The 25,760-nt window shown below is 49.6% G+C and overlaps 1 protein-coding gene across 1 annotated transcript in view; it reads left to right on the top strand.

Moving 5' to 3' along the window:
* The window catches only part of LOC142245629 (uncharacterized), a 73,374-nt gene that overhangs the window by 39,337 nt on the left and 8,277 nt on the right, over positions 1–25,760 (top strand). The window contains exons 11-15 of the mRNA XM_075318519.1: positions 250–345; positions 850–1,218; positions 6,756–7,061; positions 9,421–9,762; positions 24,404–24,712. Coding sequence (XP_075174634.1) covers positions 250–345; positions 850–1,218; positions 6,756–7,061; positions 9,421–9,762; positions 24,404–24,712 — 1,422 coding nt within the window. The remainder of the gene's footprint in view (positions 1–249; positions 346–849; positions 1,219–6,755; positions 7,062–9,420; positions 9,763–24,403; positions 24,713–25,760) is intronic.

Genomic DNA, 25,760 nt, shown 5'->3' with positions numbered 1-25,760 from the left:
CACCCTTTAGTCTAGAGTATATACCAGGTATAACAGACCTATGGTTGAAGCCAAATGAGAATGACTACACTGCGCATGCTCTACAGGAGCACTGGATGAGGTTTGGTGTATGATGCGGCTGGAGTGGACACTTATTAGAGAGGATATCGGCAGGGAGCACAGCGGAGAGACACAATGTGACTGTAAACTCTGCAATGTGAATGATGACGAGGTCACTGCTGTAATGTGTATGTGTGATGTGTTTTACAGAGGTCCATAGCGTGGCCGCATCTCAGGAAAAAAGGAAAATGGACTCTGCTCTTCAGGATGGAATCAAGGACCCGACAGCCACAGAACCACAGAAAAGTGAGTTGTTTTTTTTTCTTTTGCTTGTTTTTTGGAGTCCGATGGGGGAGAAAGAGATTATTAGAAGAAACCCATACAAACAATGTGAGAGCATAAAGTACATCCTTCATGCGGATGTCGTCAATATACCCACCAATAATAATTTTATTTCTATAGCGGCAACATATTCTGTAGCACTTTACAAATCAGAGGGGACGTGAACGGACAGTAAAGACATTACACAAACCAGAACAATAAATTATTCAGAAATTCAAACAGGAGGAGTGAGGGTCCCGCTTATAATCTATGAGGAAATGGGGGGGACACAAAAGGTAGAAAGTGCTTGTGGTTTAAGGTCTAGCCATCTGTATAGTAAATAGGGGGAATCCAGTAACGCTGCATGAAGCGGTCACCAGCCAGGATCTGTACAAGTACACGGTGCATACACTAAGGAATAGACCTGTGTGTATAGATATTGTTTAGAGATACATTTATATTCTGTACATTTCTGTCTTGTTCTGTCAGATCTCATTATTGGGGACATTAGAGGACGTGATCAGTGGACGCAGGGGAGGAAGGTGACTCTCCAGTGTCCGGTGTCTTACTGCCCTGAGGATGTTACAGTCGTGTGGACGGTGACTGAGAAAGATGGAAGAGTCCAAGAAGTCTCCACAGTTATAGACCAGCCGTCCAAGGAAAGAGAGGTCCTGAAGACGTCTGGATATTTCCTTACTAAAGAGACAGAGGAGTCTCATGTAACAGGACTGTACAATGTCACCAGTATATTGTCATTTATACCAACGGTGGCAAGACATTACGGATCACTTATTACCTGTACAGTCACCTCCAACGGGGAAACCAAGGACAAGAAATTCCAGCCGAAGGCTGTTCATGGTAAAATCCGCACGAGAATGATACATCTGTGTTATCCATACATCATTAGGCTAAGATCACACAGCAACATTTACTGCACAAACAGATCACTGCCAGAATGCCACCAGATCCCAGCCAGATTACAGCCAGGTCACAGGCAGATCACAGCCAGATCACAGCTAGATCACAGCCACAATACAGCCAGATCACAGGTAGGTCACAGGCTGATCACGGCCAGATCACAGCTAGATCACAGCCACCATACAGCCAGATCACAGGTAGGTCACAGCCAGGTCTCCAGCCAGATCACAGCCAGATCACAGGTAGGTCACAGCCAGGTCTCCAGCCAGATCATAGCCAGATCACAGCCACAATGCAGCCAGATCACAGGTAGGTCACAGGCAGATCACGGCCAGATCACAGCTAGATCACAGCCACAATACAGCCAGATCACAGGTGGGTCACAGCCAGGTCTCCAGCCAGATCACAGCCAGACCACAGCCACAATACAGCCAGATCACAGGTAGGTCACAGGCAGATCACGGCCAGATCACAGCTAGATCACAGCCACAATACAGCCAGATCACAGGTAGGTCACAGCCAGGTCTCCAGCCAGATCACAGCCAGACCACAGCCACAATACAGCTAGATCACAGGTAGGTCACAGGCAGATCACGGCCAGATCACAGCCACAATACAGCCAGATCACAGGTAGGTCACAGGCAGATCACGGCCAGACCACAGCCACAATACAGCCAGATCACAGGTAGGTCACAGGCAGATCACGGCCAGATCACAGCTAGATCACAGCCACAATACAGCCAGATCACAGGTAGGTCACAGGCAGATCACAGCCACAATACAGCCAGATCACAGGTAGGTCACAGGCAGATCACGGCCAGATCACAGCCACAATCAGCCAGATCACAGGTAGGTCACAGGCAGATCACAGCCACAATACAGCCAGATCACAGGTAGGTCACAGGCAGATCACGGCCAGACCACAGCCACAATACAGCCAGATCACAGGTAGGTCACAGGCAGATCACGGCCAGATCACAGCTAGATCACAGCCACAATACAGCCAGATCACAGGTAGGTCACAGCCAGGTCACCAGCCAGGTGTAAGTCCTATACTTCCACTATCTTACATATAGAACATTATCTTTGTGCATATACATCTATACCTTTGTTTTTGTATATGTACCTTATCGGCTTCAGATTGTTGCTGCCATTCTAGGATGAAGTGTGACGCCCTGGACCCCAGGGGTCACAGGTTACTACACTCACCACACACCCCCCACACTAGAAAGGTACCATCAGTCAACCACAAAGACCTGATTGCCTCCCTCAGAGTCAGACAGGCACACCAGGTGGGCGGAGTCAGGCGGAAAGACTCGCCCCCCACCCCGAGGAGTCTGCTGGCCTGAGGCAGGAACACAGGAAAACACAACAGTAGAGTTCAGTTCAGTACAGTGGAGTGGAGAGTAGTGGAGTACGGTTCTGAGCAGGGCCTGGGTTGGAGCCTAGGATCCCTTAACCTTCCAAACAGTCAGGCAGGCAGACGACAGTGGCCGCCTGCAGGAGACCGGGAATACGACCGGTGGAACCATAGGGACCGGGACAGGGTAGCAGCCCGCCGGAACCGAACCGGGGAGCTAACAGGATACCGGAGCACCAGGCAGGGTACTCAGACCCCGAACTAGGCTATACGCCACCACCATAGTCGAATTAACTGATTTCGGTCTGGACCTCAGGGGTTCATTCCCACCAAAGTCACGATTGAAGGCAACAGCCCAACCCGTCCGGATAGTAGCCACCGCCAGAGGCCAGAGATCCAAGGGCCAGCGTCTGCGGGCAAAAGGAGCTCCTACGACACATACACGCCGGAGAGCGGACTACCGGTGCCCAGGCACAGTGGTCACACTACAAACACAGGTTCAGGAGAAAGGCGGACATTGCCAACCCAACTAGGAAGCTGCAGCCGGCTGCGGGCCCCGTTCATCCCTCTGTTTGGTTTACCAGTGACTCTGTGTGGTTTAATCGTGAGTACTCCAGTGCCATCAGGCACCGCACCGCATTGCACCGCAACACTGCCCCTGCACCCCGGCCTCCACCACCGGGCCCCGGGACCAACAACCCCTACCCACGGAGGGGTCAACACCTAGCTGCGCCCCTACACCGCTCCCGGGATACCCCGTACCTACACCGCAGCGGTGGTGTCCACCATCACCACAACCCGTGGGTGGCGTCACGAACTTTCACAACACAACCACCCCTGCGTGCACCGCCACTACATCCTTCCAGAACGACGTGACCCCCGGGTCCGGAAGCGCTCGAGCCACCGACACACACGCAAGCCCAGACCCGAGCGGCTCGGCGGTCTCAGCCGAAGCCGCGGGGCGGTACAGAAGCCAAATGATTATTGTTATTGCCGGGCTGTTAAGGTCCTTGACAATCAGTACACATGTGCCATCGAGTACAAAGTCTCATATTCAGTATTGAATGATTACTGACTACTCTTGTATCTGGCTAAGAAGACAGACATCGCTAGGGAGGAGGCAACATGGAGTCCAAAGATGCAGACTTTGGACACAGTTTACTTCTTTCCTCTCGGCGGTTCCAAAAAGGTTTCCATCTGCCTGAAAAAATCCACTGAGAAAGTCATGAACATGGAGCCATAACGCAATGTGAACCCGTGTAATGTATATCATGGATGGGCACTAGATCATAATTTTTTGCTCCTGCTGTAATTGTGGGGATTAGAGTTAGCTCCACTTCTCGCAGTTTAACTCCTAAGATGCTACAGTGGCTTTTGTGGTGGCATCTAAGCGGTTTGATAGAGGCTATGGACTCCCTTTGTCATTGCACCACTAATCCTGTGCTGCAGTTGTGTTAAATTGCTGTGTTAATGGCTGCTAGTACAGCAATTAAAGAAGAATACATGGTTGGTGCGCAAAGATCAGGCAGGCGCTACGTGGAAGGATCTGGAGGGATCCTCAGTAACAAAGTAGAAATAGCAGCCCTCAGAGGTAAATATTTTTTCATTGGGAGATCAGTGTGAGGTCAGAATCCACAGTGTCATTAAGGGTATGATTCCACTTGCGTATGACTCGTGCGAGTCTCGCATCGGTATCACCTGGCACAGTGCACACTCTCCTGACAGGAGCGACATGCAGCCGACCTGCTCTTGTCAGGAGAGTGTGCACCGTGCCGGGTGCTACTCAAGTGGAACTGTGACGCCCTGGCCGGGCCAGGTAGTCACAGATAGGGCCCCGCATTACACCTGTCCTTCACAAAGGTAACACACAGCCAACCATATACGCCCTAGTCACCTCCCTCAGGGCTGATGGGCACACCAGGGGGCAGAACCAGGCGGTTGGAAGACGCCCACCAAGGAGTCCTGATAGCCTTAGGCAGGAGAAAGTGAACAGTTTAGTTTGATAGTTCAGTAGTGGAGGTCAGGCCTGTGTGTGGCAGGCCTGAAGCAGACTGACAGGTGCCAGGGTTGGAGCCCTGGTGCCTTGGGCTAGGAGGCAGACGGTGGTCTCGTCTGCAGGAGCCGGGAAGACGGCTCAGTGGAACCGAGGTGGACCGGGGCAGGGTGGTGTCCCGCCGGTACCCACCCAGGGAACCGACCCGGAAACCGGAGCACAAATGGGGGTACTCAGACCCTGAAGCTAGGTCCATAAACTACTGGGGACTAGTTAATTAACTGATTGAGGCCAGGACTCTAGGTCCTGTCCTACCCAAAGTCCCGAAAGAAGACAACAGCCCACCGAGGGGGATAAAAGGCCACCACCACGGCTCAGAGATCCCACGGGCCAGCGTCTGCGGGCAAGGGCTCCCTAGGCCGTCACCAGCCGGGAGCGGACTCCTGAAGTTTCAAGCTCAGGTAGTCCAACGTTCACTAAGGTGCAGGAGAAAGACAGAGACCACCAGCCGGGTGGGGGACCAGAACGCAGCTGGCTGCGGGCACCGACCACCATCATTTTGGTTTACCAGAGACTCGTGTGTTTCCTTCAATAGTGAGTACACCAGCACCCTGCACCAACGCCCATCTCCCTGCACCAACGCCCACCGGGTCCCGGGGCCACCATCCCTGCCCACGGATGGGATTAACAACTTGCTGCATAACATCTCCCCCAGGTGCCCCGTCACAGCAGCGGTGGTGTCCAACCTCACCACATCCCGTGGGTGGCATCACGAACTCTAATACGGCCCAGCCGTACATATACGTCAAACCCCCACCACCACCTTTCTATTCGGAGTGTCCGCAGGACCCCCGGGTCCGGAGACCCTCGAGCCACCACCCCTGAAGGTCTGGACTCGAGCAGCGGCGGCTGCTGGTCACGGGGGCGGCACAGAACCGTCCCTTAACAGTCACCATTTTGGTCCATCCCTGCACCTTTGCCCAGGCCTGAGTCACACAAGCGTATATTCTCTCTCACAGAGAATGTGTTCGATGAGTCTGGGTTTGATGACAGCGTCAGCTTTTAGTGTGATCCATTTCTCTCCATCTTCACCTTTCTGTGAGACCGCGGTAATCATTATCTCAGTGCAGTCCGATGATTTCCACACACTCATACACCTGAATGGGTGCGCGCCGTCTGATTTGTGCTTCCACTCGCACCATGCTGAACTTTTTTTTCATGCCAAATCCAGCATGAAAGACGACACTGCCAAGGGCAGCCTGCAGTTTACATTTTAATACAAATTTGGTATAAACATCAAACATTGTAGAATTGCTGTGGGAATTTATTTTTTTTTTTGCTCATCCCCACAAAAGAAAAATAGCTAATCAGTAAATTGTATTTCCCAGAATCACTTTCTACAGATTTTCACAAATTCTTATATAGGCTGAAAAAAGACACCATTAAAAAAGGCTCCATTAAGCTTAACTTTCCATGACCAAATACTGTATATATTCTGTATTTATAACCCACAATGCCATTTGCTATAAATGCTGATATACTGTCAGCAATTACTACTTCTTGTGGTCGGGAATTCCATAGTCTGACTGCTCTAACTGTAAAGAACCCTTTCCTATTTAGCTGCTGGAATCGCCTTCCTTCCACCAGTAGTGCATCCCCCCCAATCCTTTAAAAGGAATAAGTCATGTGGTGTCCTTTATATTGACCACATATATTTATACATATAAATGGGATCACCTCTGAGGCAGCTTTTCTGTAAAAATTAGTACATTATCATTGGTACTGGTCATGAGTACCAGATCGGTGACTGTCTGACGCCCGGTGCCCCTTCCCCGATCGGTTTTAACACCTCTGATGTAAACTGTGGAAGGCTCCTGAGTCCGGCAGATTACTTCCTATTCACTTGTATAGGAGCTGAATTTTTAGCATGAGACCAATTCTAATATTTGCAGATAAATCATAAGAGAATGGGAACGCCTCCTGTTTGTATTACATTGGAGAACAAATGTCGTTAAACCCATGATCCACAAATGTCGTTAAACCCATGATCCACAAATGTCGTTAAACCCATGATCCACAAATCTCGTTAAACCCATGACCCATGTTCTATATTTTCTCTTCCAGCTAAGCCACAAGTGCTGGATCCGGTGTCGGCGTCTCTCGCTGAGTCCGGGGATGTGACATGTTCTCTGAATCTGCAGAACTTCTATCCAAAACATATCACTGTCAAATGGACGACGGAGCAAAATCCACTGAAATCCACAGACAATCTTCAGGAGAACCCCGATCACACGTATAATGTCTGCAGCCGGTGCACCGTCCAGAAAACGCTCTTCAAGGATCCGAAGTTTAAGCTGAATGTCACCTGGAGTCACAAAACCATGAAGGAAAAAGGAACAAAAGTCCTGACAAGGAGCGAGATAGTGAACAGTAAGAACCGCAATTTAGATACTATATACCTCCTGACAGGTTCTTATTAATGACCGATCATCTCTGTAATTCTAAGGATAGAACATCGGTGTGTAAAACATCATACCAGAGATTACCTCCTTATGTCTTGCATATTGGTGTGGACCCACTGCGCCACAGACTGGGCTTACTTAGAGGGGCGTGACTAAGTGCCTATTGGGTATTCACCAGAGCTGCTGGTGGTGCCATTGTACTTGGCTACCGGTAGGCAGCAGGTACCACTCCAGGGCAGTCCCCAGACTACAGCTGACCCCAGGGGTCAGGGGCGCAGGTACAGGGCTCAGGGTAACAGGGAGGCCTGGATCAGGATGGCATGGTTGCTTAAACTGACATGACTGGTTCAGATGGGACAGGACGGTTGGAACAGGATACATGCTGGCAGGACAGATGCGGGTTCATGCAGACTGGAGAACTAACTAGAAGGTGAGGGATCTCACAATACAAAAGTTGATTAAGCAGCTCCCAAAAAGGGAGAGTGCCTTAGATATCTAGTGTCCTCCAACCATTGACTGGGGCACTTACAGAGTTCAGGCGTGCTAACATGCTATTAAATGCAGCATCACCAGCGGTGCCACTCGTACCTGTGTCGGCGGTGAATGCTGTGCTGAATACCCAGCACTCCTGGTCATGTGCACTGTGAAACCAGGTATACGCTTCCCGGCTTCAGACAGGTCTAGTGTGCATGATCACAAGTGTGGGGCATTCAGCACAGCGTTCACCGCAGACACAGGTACGTGCGGCACCACTGGTGATGTTGCATTGAGTAGCATATTAGCACGCCCCTGTGGGTGTAATAGCATGATAAGAGGGCGGCTAGTCGGGAGAAGTAACGCCCTCATGACTAGTCCCTTTGCTCATTAGCATATCATAAAGGATCTTCAGAACAACTTTTTCTAAAGATCCCTTTATCTATGATGCTATAGGCTGGGACAGTTAGGCAGGAATTAGCAATATGCACCCAGAACTGCTCGTGGTCCTGGTGCATATTGGACCTGACAGGATCCCTTTAACTATTTTGTGAGCGGTGACTATCTGGATTAAAGGGGTAATCAATCAAAGTTTGACAATTGCTAATTTTTAGAAATTTGTGTCAAATTTTTGATATTTTTATTAACATAAAATATATGAACCTAAATTTACCATTATCATTAAAAAAAAAAAAAAAAAAGTGTCATGATTATGGATGAGCGGACCAGTGGCAGTTCAGGTTCAGCGGGTTAAGCCTGACTTTAGATAAAGTTCAGCTCTGGACCTTGACTTGATCTGAACACCAATGGAAGTCACTGATTGGGCAGTTCGGATCTCCTCCCACATACAGGCAGCCATAAACAGATCACTTCCAGGGGCGGGATTTTTCCATTTTTTTGTTCACGCTACATCCAATGACACTGTTGTTACTCCCGGTGTGAGACGATCAAACACTGTAGGTGGCTTGCATCGGCCCGAGCATACCTGAGCACAGCTATGCTCACTCGAGTGGTCTGCATCTGGAAAGCTCTCAAACTCTGATCACCGATTTTTTTTTTTAGTAAAGTCCATGTACAGTACGTACAAACACCGAACTTTCCTTTTCAGGTTCACTCATCTCTAGTCACAGAAAAACTATCTCCAAATCACTGGGCTATATTGGAACTTTGCAGAGTTATTGCCTCACAATCTGACACATCAGATTAGGCTGCTTTCACACATCCGGTTTTTGCCATCCGGCACAATCCGGCAAAAAAACTGATGCAACGGATCCGGTGAAAAAACGGATCCGTTGCTTCAGTTTTTTCCATGCTTTCCTTCCTGTTTTTGACGGATCCGTAGTGCTACTGAGCATGCTCAGTTCAAAAAACCGGATCCGTCGTTAGATTCCATCATATGCCGGATCCGGCGCCCATAGGCTTTCATTGAAACTCCGGCACCATACGTTTTTTTGCCGGAGACAAAAAACACTGCAAGCAGCGTTCCATCCGGCCGCCGGATCAGCTATTTACGCCGGATCCGGCAAAAGCCGGATGTAGCGCAAGGCCATGCGGCACAATCCGGCGCTAATACAAGCAATAAAGGCCAGATCAGTTTTATCCGTTTTTTGCCGGATGGTGCCGGACGGCGAAAACCGGATGTATGAAAGCAGCCTAAGGGGTTAAGTCTCAACAGCTAAATAAGAGCCGTTTCCTTATGGGATGATTAATTGTCTTAGGTAGACACCATGTCTCAGACCTTATATATCATATCAGTCAGTGACATACTGTATGTGGGTCCATGAGGTATAAGTATTCAGTGACTCTGTAAATAAAATGTACAAGACCTGATCACTATGTTTCTGTTTGTGAAGGTTTTCTTTGGCGTCCTGTAATGCAGGAGGTTCCGGTACCGCGTGTACTGATAGGACGACCAAACACTTTCCAGTACAACATCTCCCGGTATCGCCCTGATGCTGTGATTGTGAGCTGGTATAAGAAGGAAAAGGGGCAGATGGAATCTCTACATGATAATGATAAGTATAAGACGTCAGTCACTGAGTCCCAGGTACAGCCTGACTCCACATTCTCTTGTACAGCCCGACTGCTGTTCACCCCAACACTGCGAGACCAGGAATCAGAAATCATCTGCAGAGTGGAGCATCCCAGCCTGGAGACAGCACTGGAGAGGAGCAGCGGGGCCTTACGTGTGCAGGGTGAGTGCACTGTTCATTTCATTGGAAGATTAAAGGGGACCTTTCACCAGTTTGCACATGTTAAACCGGCCACATCATAGGATAACTTAATCAAAGTTTTTTATTTTTTGTCCTTGTATGCAGCATAGGTGGGACTTTAACGTGGTGCCAAAATAAAACCAGTATGTTTTTGGGGTTTTTTTTATTAGGAATATTATAAAAATTTAAAAAAGAGATAAAACTCCTTCAAGTACAGTCCAACTTTCTTTCTAATGTGTAAAACGATACTGAATATGTGAATTTGCCGCCACTTGTCCCCATATTTATTGACACCTCACTGTGCGTTGTCGCACAGAATATGAATATAGGCGCAGATTACCGTGCACAGAATATTTAGTGTTCAGGGCAGATATGGCAAAACTGGAGAGAGGAAAAATACTGAGCCCTGATATTTGTGTCATTTTGGGTTAATGTATCTTGCATTATTTAAAAGCATTATTAAAACAGAGCTTCCTCTATGATGTGCATCCATGTCATATGGGATGCTCCTGATGATACAGGCGGGTTGGGAAGATGTATATTTTTCCAGATTAAATGGGGTATTTATTTTTTGTTATTTATTACTGATATTCAGTGTGTCCACCCATATCCTGTCCACCGCCGTTAACTTGAGAACGGTGGCAGCTATAGGCATAGAAGTGGTGTCTAGGTATAGTAAAGAAGCCATGCGCTACGCAATGAAACCACCTATAGCGCCACCTGGTGGAAAACAACGGAGTTAGCATTTTTATTTAGAAAACAGAACGAGATAGAGAAAAAAAGTGAATTACAAAGTTGTAGGGCATCATCAATTCAATACGAATCGACACCTTGCATACAGAAATCCTGTGATATGAAACCCATGACCCCCCAAAACATTGAATGCTGGTCACGCATATGGCGCTCATTAGTGTCCCCCGTCAGCTGCAATGCACATCTGGCCTCTGCACAGCATACTGTATCTTGCTGCAATGCACATCTGGCCTCTGCACAGCATACTGTATCTTGCTGCACGCTGTGCAATATGGCAGGTGACACGTTTGCACAAGCATCTGTGATACGTGGTCGTAGGTCCTGCAATGTTGGTGGAGGGGGTCACATACACCTGCTGTTTGATGTGACCTCACAGAAAGAAGTCCAATGGGGTCAGGTCAGGTGAGCGGAGACCACTCCACACAGCCACCATACCCAATGACTTGTAGGAAGGTCTCCATGAGGTATCGCTTCACGTCCGCAGCCTTGTGAGTTTTACACGTTCTAATCATAGCATTTCTGTATGCAAGGTGTGGATTCGTATTGAATTGATGATGCCCAAAACTTTGTAATTCACTTTTTTTTCTCTATCTCGTTCTGTTTTCGAGATAAAAATGCTAACTCCGTTGTTTTCCACCAGGTGGCGCTATAGGTGGTTTCATTGCGTAGCGCATGGCTACTTTACTATACCTAGACACCACTTCTATGCCTATAGCTGCCGCCGTTCTCAAGTTAATGGTGGTGGACAGGATATAGGTGGACACACTGTATAAAATGTATTTCTGGTGTGCTTCGCTGGGGGACACAGACAGGAACCATGGGTGTACCCTGCTGCCACCCTCCTCCGGGATACAATGTAGTCAGTTTAGCTTCGTGTCATCTTGGAGGCAGATATGGGTCTGTAGCTCCCAACCAGTGTCTGACAAAAATGTTGTATTTTTTTATCTTTTATTTTTTTAATATTCTTGTATTGTCTATGCAGATAGAATAACAGTGGGGGATGGGCGTTGTTTACCGATCCAGAGGACAGAGAACTCAATTTTGCCAAGGGTCAGTCTGTATCATCTCTTGTATGGATGGAAGGACTTTTTTTATTCTAACAAAGCCAACGTCGTGGCACTGGTGCTTACCCTTTCCTGACCTAGAGGACAGAGAGCTTAGTTCTGCCAAGGGTCAGTCGGTGTCCTCTCTTGTACGGATGGAAGGACCTTTCATTTCTCCTAACAAAGTCGACATTATGGCACTGGCTCTTGCCCTTTTTATCCTGCCCATCTCGCCCCCCCAGTGTAAGCTGCCTGCCCTGCGATCCTACACAATGGCCCTCAGCAAGGCTACCTTCTTCCTGGTACCCATTAGCTCATTCCTTTCTGTTCCTACTCACCTATTCTAGTCTCCTTGCAATTATGTCTGGCCCCATAGAAAGACAGACATAATAGTCCTCCTAGCCCTCGCCGATGTAGCGCCCCTGAAGCCATCAGGGAGCTATAAGGTTCTGCATCCTCACCAGGATACAGGGCCTACCCCCTAGGTCCCTGAGTACCCCATATCCCTGGGCGCGACACTGATCATGTCATGTGCTTGCATGTCCTATAAGCAAAAATTCCAGGCAGGTCAACCTGTGGTGACTTGCGCTGCCTGCAACTCGTCGCTCCCACATTCGGCCCGGAGCGCCACGAAAGTCTCTGACGAAGATGTGCCCGCTCCCCCAGCTTTGGCAATTAAATCTCTGTCTATTGCAGATTTCACCAAGGTATCCCTGGTCACTATCATTAAAAGGCTATCCATTTATACCACAGCATCCGGTAACCACTGCCCAGAGTGTCAGACCCATCAGCCACTCTGCACCAGAATGGCAGAGAACGTCAGTGATCAAAGTGTCCTAGAGTGAGTTCTTGATCCCGATCTCTATCTCTCTCCACGACTATAAAGCCACACTCACCATCAAACTTCAGGCTTGTTCACCACTGTGATTCAGACATGGATTTTTATCAGGCTTCAAAACTGAGAGATATGGTTGATACTCTTGTTTGCGCTGTAAACCAATCCTTCAATGTAAAAGAAGCGGACCCCTCACATCCTGCAGACTCTGTGTCCTTCAGTAGGGTCAGGGCTGAGATAATTGGGCAGTAGACTTCTTAATTTGAGTAGGATTAAGGCGGGCTTTGCACACTACGACATCGCAGGTGCGATATCGGTGGGGTCAAATCGAAAGTGACACACATCCGGCGTCGCAGTCGATATCGTGTGTAAATCCTTTTTGATACCATTAACGAGCGTAAAAGCATCCAAATCGTATCATTGGTGTAGCGTCGGTCATTTTCATAATTTCGGAAGGACCGATGTTACGATATTGTTCCTCGTTCACTGTGTGTGAAGCCGCAGGAGCGAGGAACATCTCCTACCTGCGTCCAGCGGCTCACGCCGGCTATGTGGAAGGACATAGGTGGGCGGGATGTTTACGTCCCACTCATCTCCGCCCCTCCGCTTCTATTGGCCGCCTGCCGTGTGACGTCGCTATGACGCTGCACGACCCGCCCCCTTAATAAGGAGGCAGGTCGCCGGCCAGAGCGACATCGCAAGGCAGGTGAGTGCATGTGAAGCTGCCGTAGCAGCAGCTATCACAAGATATCGCAGCTGCGACGGGGGCGGGGACTATCGTGCTCGGCATCGCAAGCATCGGCTTGCGATGTCGTAGTGTGCAAAGTGCCCCTAAGAATAGTCTCTGCATCAGAACATCTTTGGTCAAATCTGCATTGGGGCACTCCAGACATCAAAGTGATGGCATCAACACACAATCACAAGGTTTGCCGGTTCCTGTCCAGAGCTCACAACCCTCTAACAGTCGCATCCAATGCTCTGGCAATCTTCCTTGATCTCAGTTTTTTATTCTTTACCTGTTCCCACCTGAAAGACTGAGGTACCGACTGGACTGAATGAACAACTGTCTTTCCTCCCTTTTTTAGATGCACCTTAGTGTAGGGTGCATCGTAGGAGGGATAGACTACGGTGAGTGGGGGCGCCATTGGCGTGGGGTTCTAGGGTGCCGACCTCCACAGGCTAGGTAGGGACAGTCTATAATACTAGGGTATGTGCAGTGTGCACTTAGGTTTTATCCTTCCTTCTTTCCTCCTTTTTATCTTATGGTCCATGACAGTTCTCCTTTTCTCCTTTTTGGAGTAGGGCCCCCCCCCCCCCTCTCTATGGACTCCTCTGTTTATCTGAGTCTGATTTTATATTCACACCCCCCCCCCCCCCCCCTTGTTTAACCCTTTGGGTCTGTTTGTCCTCCTGTTCACGCCAAATTTTGGTTTTGGTTTTGTGCTTTTATTGGGGTTCCATATGTACTTTATGGGTTGGAGTATTGTCTGATTGATCAATTGGCCTTTTTGTCTAAATTGGTATCTTTAGTGCGTCTTGGATGATCCTGCGATCGTGTAGGCCCTGTGCACCTTTATTTTGACACAAGGATTAATACCTTGCTGTTGGAATTTGATGTAGGCGCAGCCTGGTTAATAAGCAACTGTTTACCGGACACTTCCGGTTTTATTTCGGCTTGCGTTCCAGGCTCCTGCCTATGACGTCGGCGGCGCAGGTATGCTGATGCGGCCGACGGGCATGATGGTGACGTCGCTGTTTCCGGCATGGTGAATGCTGGGACTGACGTCACGACGCTGCGGTGGACTTACCGCGCATGCGCGGCCCCTATAAGAAGCGCGGTTTTCAAACTAACCGGCGCGGCACCTGCAGCTTGGCGCTCTTCCTTGCTGGATGTTATTTGGGGTAAGCAGCTTGGTTTATGAGGCTATTCCTCATGTTTGTTTGATTGGATGGGCTGTAAGTTATGATTTTTATTCCACAGTTCCGTCCATGGGGCAATTTTGATTGTATATCAGTCCAGTTATGATTACTGATATAACGACTTGTACCCTGAAATGACTCCCCTGATGATTCTTTGAAACGCGTCGGGAGGTACTGTGGTATGGTTCGAGCGAAGTGAAGGTATTTGTGCAAGACCTTTATGAGGTCACCTGACTTTGAGCCATATCATCACATGCCCTATAAAAATACGGTAAGGCCGTTTTTTTCTGCTTTAATGGTTGCGAACATTTGTTTGATTCTGATGAAGCGACCATCCTAGCTGTGTTTATCAATGCAGGTTTGAGTGTGACTTGTATTCATACCTCCTGTACTGTGTGCCTTATATGATTCGTCTGGAGGCTGTTAGTACACTTTCTGCAGCCCTTGACAGATGTTTTATTCTTTTATGGTGGCAGTCCACCTTTTATCTGCATATCTAATAAATGTTATATTTTAGGAGTTTTTCCTTGGTTTGACCCCTTTTTGCTATATATTACTCTCTTGAATTAGGGGGATTTCATTAAGGTTTTTGCTATTGAAACTGTTCCCACCTCTATCTCGGCTATTCAAGCTGCTCAAGATGATTAAAGTTAGAAGGCATTTACGGTACATCATCTTCGTGACCACGGTGTGGCTTGGAAGATCATGGTATGTGGAAGCGCTCAACCTCCTCGCACATGTTAGACTAAAACTACTCTCCCAAAGTCCTCTCTACCATCCGAATTCTCAGTCACCCAATTTAACTACATGGCTGTTGAAGCCACAGCTTAAAAATATTCAGTTTTTTGTGATGAGGTTGTATTGACCATTATCAAAGTTTGGAAGCCAACCTAGTCTCATATCCACCATTGAAACTGGAGAGCCTTTTTCCACTGCTGCGAATCTAATGAGGTTTTGCTTATGTTTTTTTCTCTACCTTCCCTTTTGCTTTTCTACAGTCGGATCTTAAGTCTGGTTTAGCCCTCAATTCTCTCAAGGGCCAGGTCATGGCCCTGTCCATTCTCTTCAAGGACCTGGTTTCTAAATCTCAAGTCAAAACCTTTTGTTGAGTGTGTTGCCCATTCTGTTCCTCCTTACCGACCTCCCATGGATCCCTGGCATCTTACCCTGGTGCTTATCACACTACAGTGTCCTCCTTTTGAAGTAATCCAGAGCCTTTCCCTGATCTAGTTTCCTGGAAAGTGGCATTCCTGATTGCTATCACATCCATGAGGCGCTTATCAAAACTGGTGGCTCTGTCCTGACGCTCTCCTTTTTTTCTCCTTCACGTGCCTTTGTTCCTTCCCAACGTTTCTCCCACTCGCCTTAACTAGGAGATTATTCTTCCTTTCCTCTGACCTTCTCCTACTAATCCTGCGTAGAAAACTGTTTACTCTTTGGATCTGGTCAATGCAGTGCATCACTACCTGAAGGTGAGGGCTTGCTTCAGATGTTCAGATTCCCTGTTCGTCATTCCAGAAGGACCTTGCCATGATCGCTCGGTCTCTAAGGCGACTATTGAATTTATTCTGATATTATGGAAACTTATAAAGCTAAGAACAAAGTGCCTCTTCTGGGGGTCGAGGCTCATTCTACCTGAGCAGTGGGGGCTTCCTGAGTTGTCCACCATCAGCAAGTGACCTTGCAGTTCTGTAAGGCTGATACCTAGTCTTCACTTTCTCAATATTCTACAGGGTTCACAGCTTTTCCTTGGCAGATGTGAGTGTGGCGCCCTGGACAAGCCAGGTCGTCACAGAACTACACCAACACACCCCACACCCCGGTTAGGCACACCGAAGCCAAACACAAAATCCTTGTTGCCTTCCTCCAGGGGCCTTCCTCCAGGGGGTGGGCCAGGCGGTTGGTCCCGCCCACCGAGGAGTTCACAGTCCTGGAGGCGGGAAAAGGAAGGAGTAGGGTTTTGAAGTTTGAAGTGAGAGGAGTAAAGTGGTAGAGGAGCAGACTGAAGGCGGTCCGGGTGTGTGGCCCGGACGGAACAGCAAGGTTGGCAGACGGTGGTGACCGTCTGCAGGCGAGGCTAATCGGAGCAAACCGTATGGACCGTGGACGGGCGGTGGCCCGGTGGTACCGGATCGGAGAGTAAAGAGAAGCCAGCACCATCTGGCAGGGCTTACGGACCCCGACAAGGCTAGGAGTCGCCGTTAAATTTGTCAAATCCGTTAGCGAAGGGAACCTCCGGGGTTTCCCAGCAGCCAAGACCCGATTGAAGGCAACCGCTCAAACCGTAGTGGGAAACACAGTCACCGCCAAGGCTACAGTTCCCAGGGCCAGAGCCTGCGGGCAAAAGGGGCTCCCTCAGCCTCCATCCAAGCTGGGGAGCGGGTTACCGGTGGGAAGCCATTGGGACCGTAACACAACACAGGTGCAGGGAAAGGCAGTCACCATCAACCTGCCGGGAGGAGAAACACCGCAGCCGTCTGTGGGACCCGTCCATCCAGCCGTTTGTTTTACCGGAGACTTTGCATTCATCATTGGCTGAGTGAGTACCACCGTGCCGTGCGGCACAGCGCTGCCCCCGCGACCCTGCACCTCACCGGGCCCCGTAACCCGCCTGCCATCCATCCCTACCCACCTCACCGTGCCCCGGGACAACCAACCCCCTACCCACGGAGGGGAGAACCAACATCCAAGCTGCTCCCTGTCATCGCTCCCGGGATCCCCGTCCAGAGCAGCGGTGGTGTCACCAATCTCACCACAACCGTGGGTGGCGTCACGGACAATATCCATCCCCAAAACCATTCCCCTTTTCACTCACGGGCGAGGAACGCCGCTAGAGTCCCCGGGATCCGGCCCACCACTCGAGCCACCACCGAGCAGCTGCAGCAGCAGCCGGACACGAGCAGTGGGTGAGCGCAGTGTCCCCTCCTCCGCCCGCGACATGAGTCTTGGCAGAAACGTTCTCCAAGCGACAGTCACTTGGCTTACCTCCTGAGGGATTTGTATTACACATTTATACATTTTTACCCCCTTAGGTGCTGCTTTAGGACGTCCAATGATTCCTATGGCCCCAATGATGAGGCCAAGAGAAGAGAATTTTTGTACTTACCTCAAAATACCTTTCTCCCTTTCTCGTAGCCTTTATTGGGGACCACAGTACCCCCCTTCTGTTCATGTTGCCTCTTTGGGCATGTGTGTGAGTATGTATCTTATTAAAAAGCTTTTTTCTTCTTTTCTTAGGGCGGCACGGTGGCTCAGTGGTTAGCACTGCAGTCTTGTGGTGGCTCAGTGGTTAGCACTTCAGTCTTGTGGTGGCTCAGTGGTTAGCACTGCAGTCTTGCAGCGCTGGGGTCCTGGGTTCAAATCACCATCTGCAAGGAGTTTGTATGTTATCCCCGTGTTTGTGTGGGTTTCCTCCGGGTTCTCCGGGTTTCCTCCCACACTCCAAAGACATACAGATAGGGAACCTAGATTGTGAGCCCCAATGGCGACAGTGTTCCTGATGTATGTAAAGCGCTGCGGAATATGTTAGCACTATATAAAAATAAAGATTTGATTTTTTTTTTCTTACTAGCTGAATAGCTTGGTTGCGGAGCAGGAGACGACTTTTTTCTTAGGCTGTAATTCTTGGTCTCAGCCTCCTGGTGACAGCAGTGTACACTCATGGTTCTTGGGTCCTCGAATGAAAGCTACGAGAAAGGGATTTTACAGCAAGTACAAAAATTCTCTTTTTTACTAAAATTGTTTTACACTTAATGACCTGGAGCAGGATAAAGCTGGGGCGACAGAATCTTTCCCCATACGAATGTAGTAACCTACATCTTGGAGGACAAAGATGGATCTACACTCTGCACCATCCACCCCGAGGCTAGCCATGATTATGGTATTATCTGCACAGACTGTTTGCCCATTATGCCATCCTGGGGGACACTTATTATATTGTATACTGTTCTTAAATCTTTTCATTATTTCTTTTTCGCTCCGAATTGGGAGACCCAGACAATTGGGTGTATAGCTATTGCCTCCGGAGGCCACACAAAGTATTACACTTAAAAGTGTAAGGCCCCTCCCCTTCTGGCTATACACCCCCAGTGGGATCACTGGCTCACCAGTTTTGTGCTTTGTGCGAAGGAGGCAACACATCCACGCATAGCTCCACTATTTAGTCAGCAGCAGCTGCTGACTATGTCGGATGGAAGAAAAGAGGGCCCATACTAAGGGCCCCCAGCATGCTCCCTTCTCACCCCACTGTATGTCGGAGGTGTTTGTAAGGTTGAGGTACCCATTGCGGGTACGGCGGCAGGAGCCCACATGCTGATTCCTTCCCCATCCCTTTTTACAGGGCTCTGGGTGAAGTGGGATTTACCGGTCTCCAGGCACTGAGACCGTGCTCCATCTACAGCCCCTGGAGAAGATGCTGGATGGAGCGGAGTACATCAGGGACATGGCCCTGCTTCCTCCAGGTACTCTGTGTCCCCGTGCATTTGGCGCTCACACCGCAGCATGCTGGGTGTTGTAGTGCGCCGGGGGACATCAGCGCTGCGGCGCTTGTGCCATGGCCTCATTCAGCTTCGCTGAAGCAGGCACACTTATGGGAATTGGTCGCGCCGGCCGCTGGGACTGCGGCGCGGCTGGCACTTGTAGTGCGCCGGGGACTTCAGCGCGGCCTGCGCTTTTACGGCGGCCGCGCTGATAACTAGAGTCCCCGGCTTTTGCGGCCTGCTTCCGTTCGTTCCCGCCCCCAGACCTGCCAGTCAGGAGAGGGGCGGGACGCTGGCCACTTCTAGGAATCGGTCGCGCCGGCCGCGGGGACTGCGGCGCGGCTGGCACTTGTGGTGCGCCAGGGACTTCAGCGCGGCCCGCGCTTTTACGGCGGCCGCGCTGATAACTCGAGTCCCCGGCTTCTGGGCCTAGTCTCCCTTCGTTACCGCCCACAGCCCTGACAGTCAGGGTAGGGGCGTGACGCTGCATAGCACAGCAGCGCTGAGAGCTGGAGTATGTTTTGCATACTCCACCCCTCTCACTGTGTGCACTGTGAAACCGGATTCCCGCACTTTCTCAGGCACGCCCACGGCTTCCTTCTCTATACAGGACGCCGGCAGCCATTAGTGTCAGTTTCTGTAGATACAGAGACAAGTGTGGAAGACCCTGGCATGCTGATAGTCACACAATCGCTGCAACAGGCGTTAAGCAGCACCTGTGGTGCTAACCCCACTAGTGCAGAAGTGCACTTATAAATATGCTTGTACTATATACATTGCACTGTTTGGTCGCACGTTGTATATACCCTCCTGGATTATGCGGAGGAGTTATCAGCATATTCTCTGTGTAAAACAAAGGTGCAGAACCACATGTTTTTCTATGCAGCTGGTACAGCGTGTACGGCTATACGGCCGGCAGGTTACATAGATCCCCATTGTATGCAACTCAGCCGGAGTCTCTGCTAATGGCCAGGGGATGAGGACGGTGTCTGCAGTATTTACTGACAGTTTTTCTGAGACTATGGCTATGATACTAGAAGCCTAGCAGTCCGGACATGTCTCTCACAACATGGGCACTGTTGAATCATTGATCCATGGCCCCCCTCAGTGTGAACAACTAACAGCTCCGGGAATGTCAGCACGCATCCCAGAGTCACGGCTCTGCACGGACGTCAGTCCCAGACAGCCTAAGCGGGCTCACTATGAGCGGCCCTCGGTTTCATCAGGGTCCTAGCAAAGGACTCTCTGTGTAATGAGGCGGAAGTAGCGGCTCAGGATTCTGATCCTGAGACCGCTCTCAATCTGGATACACCTGATGGTGACGCCATAGTAAATAATCTTATAGCGTCCATCTATATATCACAGCTCCTCCAGTGGAGGAGTCAGCTTCACGTATTTTTCTGGACCACTCTGCCTTCAGAGAGGCAGTCCAGGAACACCACGCTTATCCAGATATGCGCTTCTCCAAACGGCTTAGGATACACGTTATCCCTGCCCCCTGACTTGGTCAAGGACTGGACCCAGTGTCCCAAGCGGCATCCTCCAATCTCCAGGCTTGTAGCTAGATCCATAGTTGCAGTGGGAGATGGAGCTGCACTCAAAGATGCCACTGACAGACAGATGGATCTCTGGTCGAAATCCATCTATGAGGCTGTCGGCGCACCGTTGGCTCCGGCATTCTCTCCCTTGGGGCACTCCAAGCTATTTCAGCTTGTCTTACACAGATTGACACGGTTACACGTACATCTGTGCCGCAGGTGGCATCCTTAACCTCTCAAATGTCTGCATTTGTTTCTTACGCGATTCAGGTTGCCCTGGACTCTGCGAACCGTGCGGCGGTAGCCTCCGCTACTCCGTGTTTTTAAGCAGAGCCTGGTCTGCTCGTTAAGTGAATGGAAGGCAGATTCTGCTTCCAAAAAAGGTGCTTAACCAGTTGCCTTTTTCTGCTGACCGGCTGTTTGGTGAGCGTTTGGATGTAACCATTAAACAGTCCAGGGGTAAGGATTCATCCTTTCCTCAGCCCGGACACAACAAACCCCAACAGAGCAAGAGGCAGTCGGGGTTTCGGTCTTTTCGAGGCTCGGGCAGGTCCCATTTTTCCTCGTCCAATGTGGACTCAAAAGGATCAGAGGAGCTCAGATTCTTAGCGGGCTCAGTCACGCCCAAAAAAGCGACAGTCTGAAAACCCGCTTCCAAGGCGGCTTCCTCATGACTTGCGGCCTCCTCTCTCCGCATCCTCGGTCGGTAGCAGGCTCTCCCGCCTTGGCGATATTTAGCTGCCATAGGTCAATGACCGTTGGGTGTGAGACATTGTGTCTCACGGGTACAGGATAGAGCTCACTTCTCGTCCTCCAACTCGATTCTTCAGAATTTCTCCACCTCCCGGCCGAGCCGCTGCTCTTCTGCAAACAGGGTGCACTCTATAGGCAGAAAGAGTGATGACCCCCGTTCCTCTTCAGGAACAAGGTCACGGTTTTTACCCCAAATTATTTGCGGTGCCTATAAGAACGGGCCGTTCCGTCCCGTTCTGGATCTAAAACTGCTCAGCAAGCTCGTGGACACCAGGCGGTTCCGGATGGAATCCCTCCGCCATGTCATCGCCTCAAGGTCCCAAGGAGATTTCCTAGCATCATTAGGCATCAAGGATGCTTATCCACACGTGCCGATTGATCCAGAGCACTAGCGTTTCTACGCTTCGTTATAGGAGACGAACACCTTCTGTTCGTAGCTCTACCTTCCGGCTAGCGACAGTCCCACTGGTCTTCGCCAAGGTCAGGGCAGCAGTAGTCACAGTCCTGCACTCTCAGGGTCACTCTGTGATCCCGTATTTAGACGATCTACTTGTCAAGGCACTCTCTTAGGAAACATGCCAACACCGCCCGAACGTTGCGCTGGAGACTCTCTAGAGTTTTGGGTGGATCATCAACTTTTTAAAGTCAGATCCGACCCCGACCCTATCGATAACATATCTAGGCATAGAGTTTCATACTCTCTCAGCGATAGTGAAGCTTCCGCTAGACAAACAGCATTCACTACGGGCTGCAATCTCTTCTTTAAGAACCAGTCGCACACATTGAGACGCCTCATGCACTTCCTACGTAAGATGGTAGCAATAGAGGCAGTTCCTTTCGCGCAGTTTTACTGCGTCCACTACAATGGGACATTCTCCGCCAATGGGACGAGGAGTCGACGTCCCTCTACAGAGTCGTCTTTCTTTCTCAGGCGGCCAAGGAATCTCTACGGTGGTGGCTTCTTCCCACCTCATGGTCAAAAAGAAGGTCCTTCCTATCCCCATCCTGGGCGATAGTTACGACAGACGCGAGTCTATCAGGGTGGGGAGCAGTTTTTCTCCACCACAGCGCTCAGGGTACGTGGACTCAGCAAGAGTCCACCCTTCAGATCAATGTTCTTGAACACAGAGCAGTGTATCTTGCCCTACAAACCTTCCAACAGCAGCTGGAAAGCAAGCAAATCCGACTTCAGTCGGACAGCTCCACAGCGGTGGCATACATCAACCACCAAGGAAGAACGCGCAACCGGCAAGCCTTCCAGGAAGTCCGGCAGGTTCTGACGTGGGTGGAAGACACGGCATCCACCATATCCACAGTTCACATCCCAGGCGTGGAAAACTAGGAAGCTGACTTCCTAAGTCGCCGGGGTGTGGCCGAAAGGGTATGGTCTCCTCACCCGGACGGGTTTCAGGAGATCTGGCGCCGCTGACAGAGGCCGGACGTCGATCTAATGGCGTCACGGCACAACAACAATGTGCCAGCTTTATGGCACGGTTTCACAATCATCGAGCTCTGGCGGCAGACGCCTTAGTTCAGCATTGGTCGCAGTTCCAGCTACCTTATGTGCCACCTCTGGCATTGTTGCCCAGAGTGCTGCGCTAGATCAGGACCGACTGCGGCCGCGCCATCCTCGTCGCTACAGATTGGCCGAGGATGTTGTGGTACCCGGTTCTGTGGTGCCTCACGGTAGGCTAACCGGGGGCTCTACCAGACCAATCAGACTGGCTGTCTCAAGGGCCATTCTTCCATTTGAATTCTACGGCCCTCAACCTGATAGTGTGGCATTGAGTCCTGGAACCTAGTGTCGTCAGGATTACCTCAGGACGTGGTTGCCACCATGAGACAGGCTAGCATACCAACGTCCGCCAAGATTGACCACAGGACGTGGAAGACTTATCTCGGTGCTCGGCGCAGGGTGTTTCTCCCTGGCCGGTTGCATCGTCTATGTTTCCTTCCTTCCTGCAATCTAGGTAGGAAAATGGGTTGTCGCTCAGTTCCCTTTAGGGACAAGTCTCAGCGCTATCTGTATTTTATTCAGAAACGACGACTTCCTCAGGTACGCACGTTCCTACGGGGAGTTTGTCTTCTCAGCACTCCGTACAAGCGGCCGTTAGAGCCCTGGGATCTGAACAAGGTTCTAATTGCTCTCCAGACGCCGCCTTTCGAGCCTTTGAAGGATGTCTCCCTTCCCGCTTTTCACGGGAAGTGGCCTTCTAGTAACGGTCTCGTCTCTTAGGAGAGTTCCGAGCTAGCAACGCTCTCATACAAACTCCCTTCCTGGTCCTTCACCAGGTCAGGGTAGTTCCGCGTCCGAGTCCGGAATTTCTCCCTAAGGTGGTATCCCACTTTCATATCAATCAGGATGTCACCTCACCTTCTTTGTGTCCTCGTCCAGTCCATCAATTTCAGAAGGATTTGCATCTGTTGGTTCTGGTGAGAGCACTCAGGTTCTACTTCCCGCATGGCGCTCCTGCGCCACCCGGATGCACTCTTTGTCCTTGTCGCTGGTCGGCGTAAACAGTCGCAAGCTTCCAAATCCACCCTGGCTCGGGGGATCGAGGAACCAATTCTTGAAACCTACAGTTCTACTGGGCTTCCGGTTCTCTCAAGGCTGCAGGCCCATTCTACCAGAGCCGTGGGTGCATCCTGGGCATTACGGCACCAGGCTATGGCTCAGCAGGTGTGTCAGGCACCTACCTGATTGAGTCTGCATACTTTTACCAAGCATTTTCAGGTGCATACCTACGCTTCGGCACACGCCAGCCTAGGTAGATAAGTCCTTCAGGCGGCGATTGCCCACCTGTAGGAAAGGGCTGTTTGACGGCCCTATCACGAGGTATTCTTTTACCCACCCAGGGACTGCTTTTGGACGTCCCAATTGTCTGGGTCTCCCAATTCGGAGCGAAAAAGAAGAAGGGAATTTTGTTTACTTACCGTAAATTCCTTTTCTTCTAGCTCCAATTGGGAGACCCAGCACCCGCCCTGTTTTCTGGGGGTTTTTCTGTTTTTTCGGGTACACATGTTGTTCATGTGGTATGGTTCAGTTCTCCGATGTTTCCTCGGATTGAATTGGTCTTTAAACCAGTTATTGGCTTTCCTCCTTCTTGCTTTGGCACTAAAACTGGTGAGCCAGTGATCCCACTGGGGGTGTATAGCCAGAAGGGGAGGGGCCTTACACTTTTAAGTGTAATACTTTGTGTGGCCTCCGGAGGCAATAGCTATACACCCAATTGTCTGGGTCTCCCAATTGGAGCTAGAAGAAAAGGAATTTACGGTAAGTAAACAAAATTCCCTTCTTTCCAGGTATACCAAAGAATAGAAAACCCTTTAGAGTGACTGCAGGTAAAGAGGAGGTGAAATATTCTCTGCCCCTAGAGAATTTCTATCCTAAAGATATCCAGATTCAGTGGTTTTATGTATCAGAAGAAGAGACACAGCCTCATCCATCAGCAGAAAGATATCAGACTAACATGGATAAATCATTAAATGTTACCTCCGAGTGTAAGATTTCTCAGAAGGATGTAAAGAAACCGAACAGCAAAATCCGTGTGATGTGGAGTCACGAGTCCATGGACGATGCTGAGAGCAAAGAGATGTGTATAGGAGGAAAAGGTGAGGAGCGTGTAATGGGGGGGCGGGGGGCAGTGGTGTTATATGAACAAGACTTTAGAAGACAAAGGAGAATCAAAGATGGAAAAGGGTGGTCTAAAACTAATAATGATTTTCATACTAAATGCCTATCTATTTTAATAACATAATAGTTTTTTTTCTGATATGGTTTAATTAAAAGGTTCCTATCCTTCCCTCTCTAATATAACTGCTTTATTTTTTTGCATTTCCGTTTTGAGTGTGCTTTTTTTTGAGAATCCCCAGTACATGCTGGGATACTCAAATGAGACATCATCAGAGGGCAGAGGCTTAAGTCACTTTCACAGCCCCTGTCTGGACCCTGAAATGAAGCGTCATCAGTGACATCCATTGCTGGGGGTCTGGGCTAATCTCTGCTGTATTGAGCATGCGTCAGTTGTCAATTCCAATGTATGCTCACTACGAACTCCCTTCTTATAGTGCAATATTCTTCTCAGTGCACAGTGACAGTGCGCTCCGTCATCAGCTCTAATGAGAAGTATCGAGCCGGCAACAGAGTGCACTGTCACGGTGCATTGCAATGAAAGAACGTGGGAAACAGAGACCAGCCCCGCACCCAAAAGTGACATCACAATGTCAAAAACTTTTATCCTTTTCCACAAACCATATGACTGTGGTCATAAAATGAAATATGTGTTATCTTTCAAATGGCTACAAGCGAGAACTCATGTTTTGAAGTTCTATATACATGAGGCTGGAAAAGTACTAGAGTGTGATGATTCACTTTCGACTATTTACCTCACACAATATTCCTTACCTCGCGTCTGTAAATCTTAATATTGGTCATGATCTATATACTACCAAAAGTTATACAGATTGTGTGGTGTGAAGAATATTGCTGTGGTATGTATAACCTAGACTGATGAGCGAGCGTGCTCGGTACTTGATCCAGCATCAGGGTGCTCGGGTACGCTCGGTGCACAGCTGAGTATCACAGGTGTTCGGATGTGTTGTTCATGAATGATCCGACACAAAGAGCTGGCTGCCTTCAGTGAATGATGGGAGTCGGCCA

Source organism: Anomaloglossus baeobatrachus, chromosome 7, assembly GCF_048569485.1.
Source record: "Anomaloglossus baeobatrachus isolate aAnoBae1 chromosome 7, aAnoBae1.hap1, whole genome shotgun sequence".
Taxonomy (NCBI): Eukaryota; Metazoa; Chordata; class Amphibia; order Anura; family Aromobatidae; genus Anomaloglossus; species Anomaloglossus baeobatrachus.
This window is presented reverse-complemented; position numbering and strand designations above follow the sequence as displayed.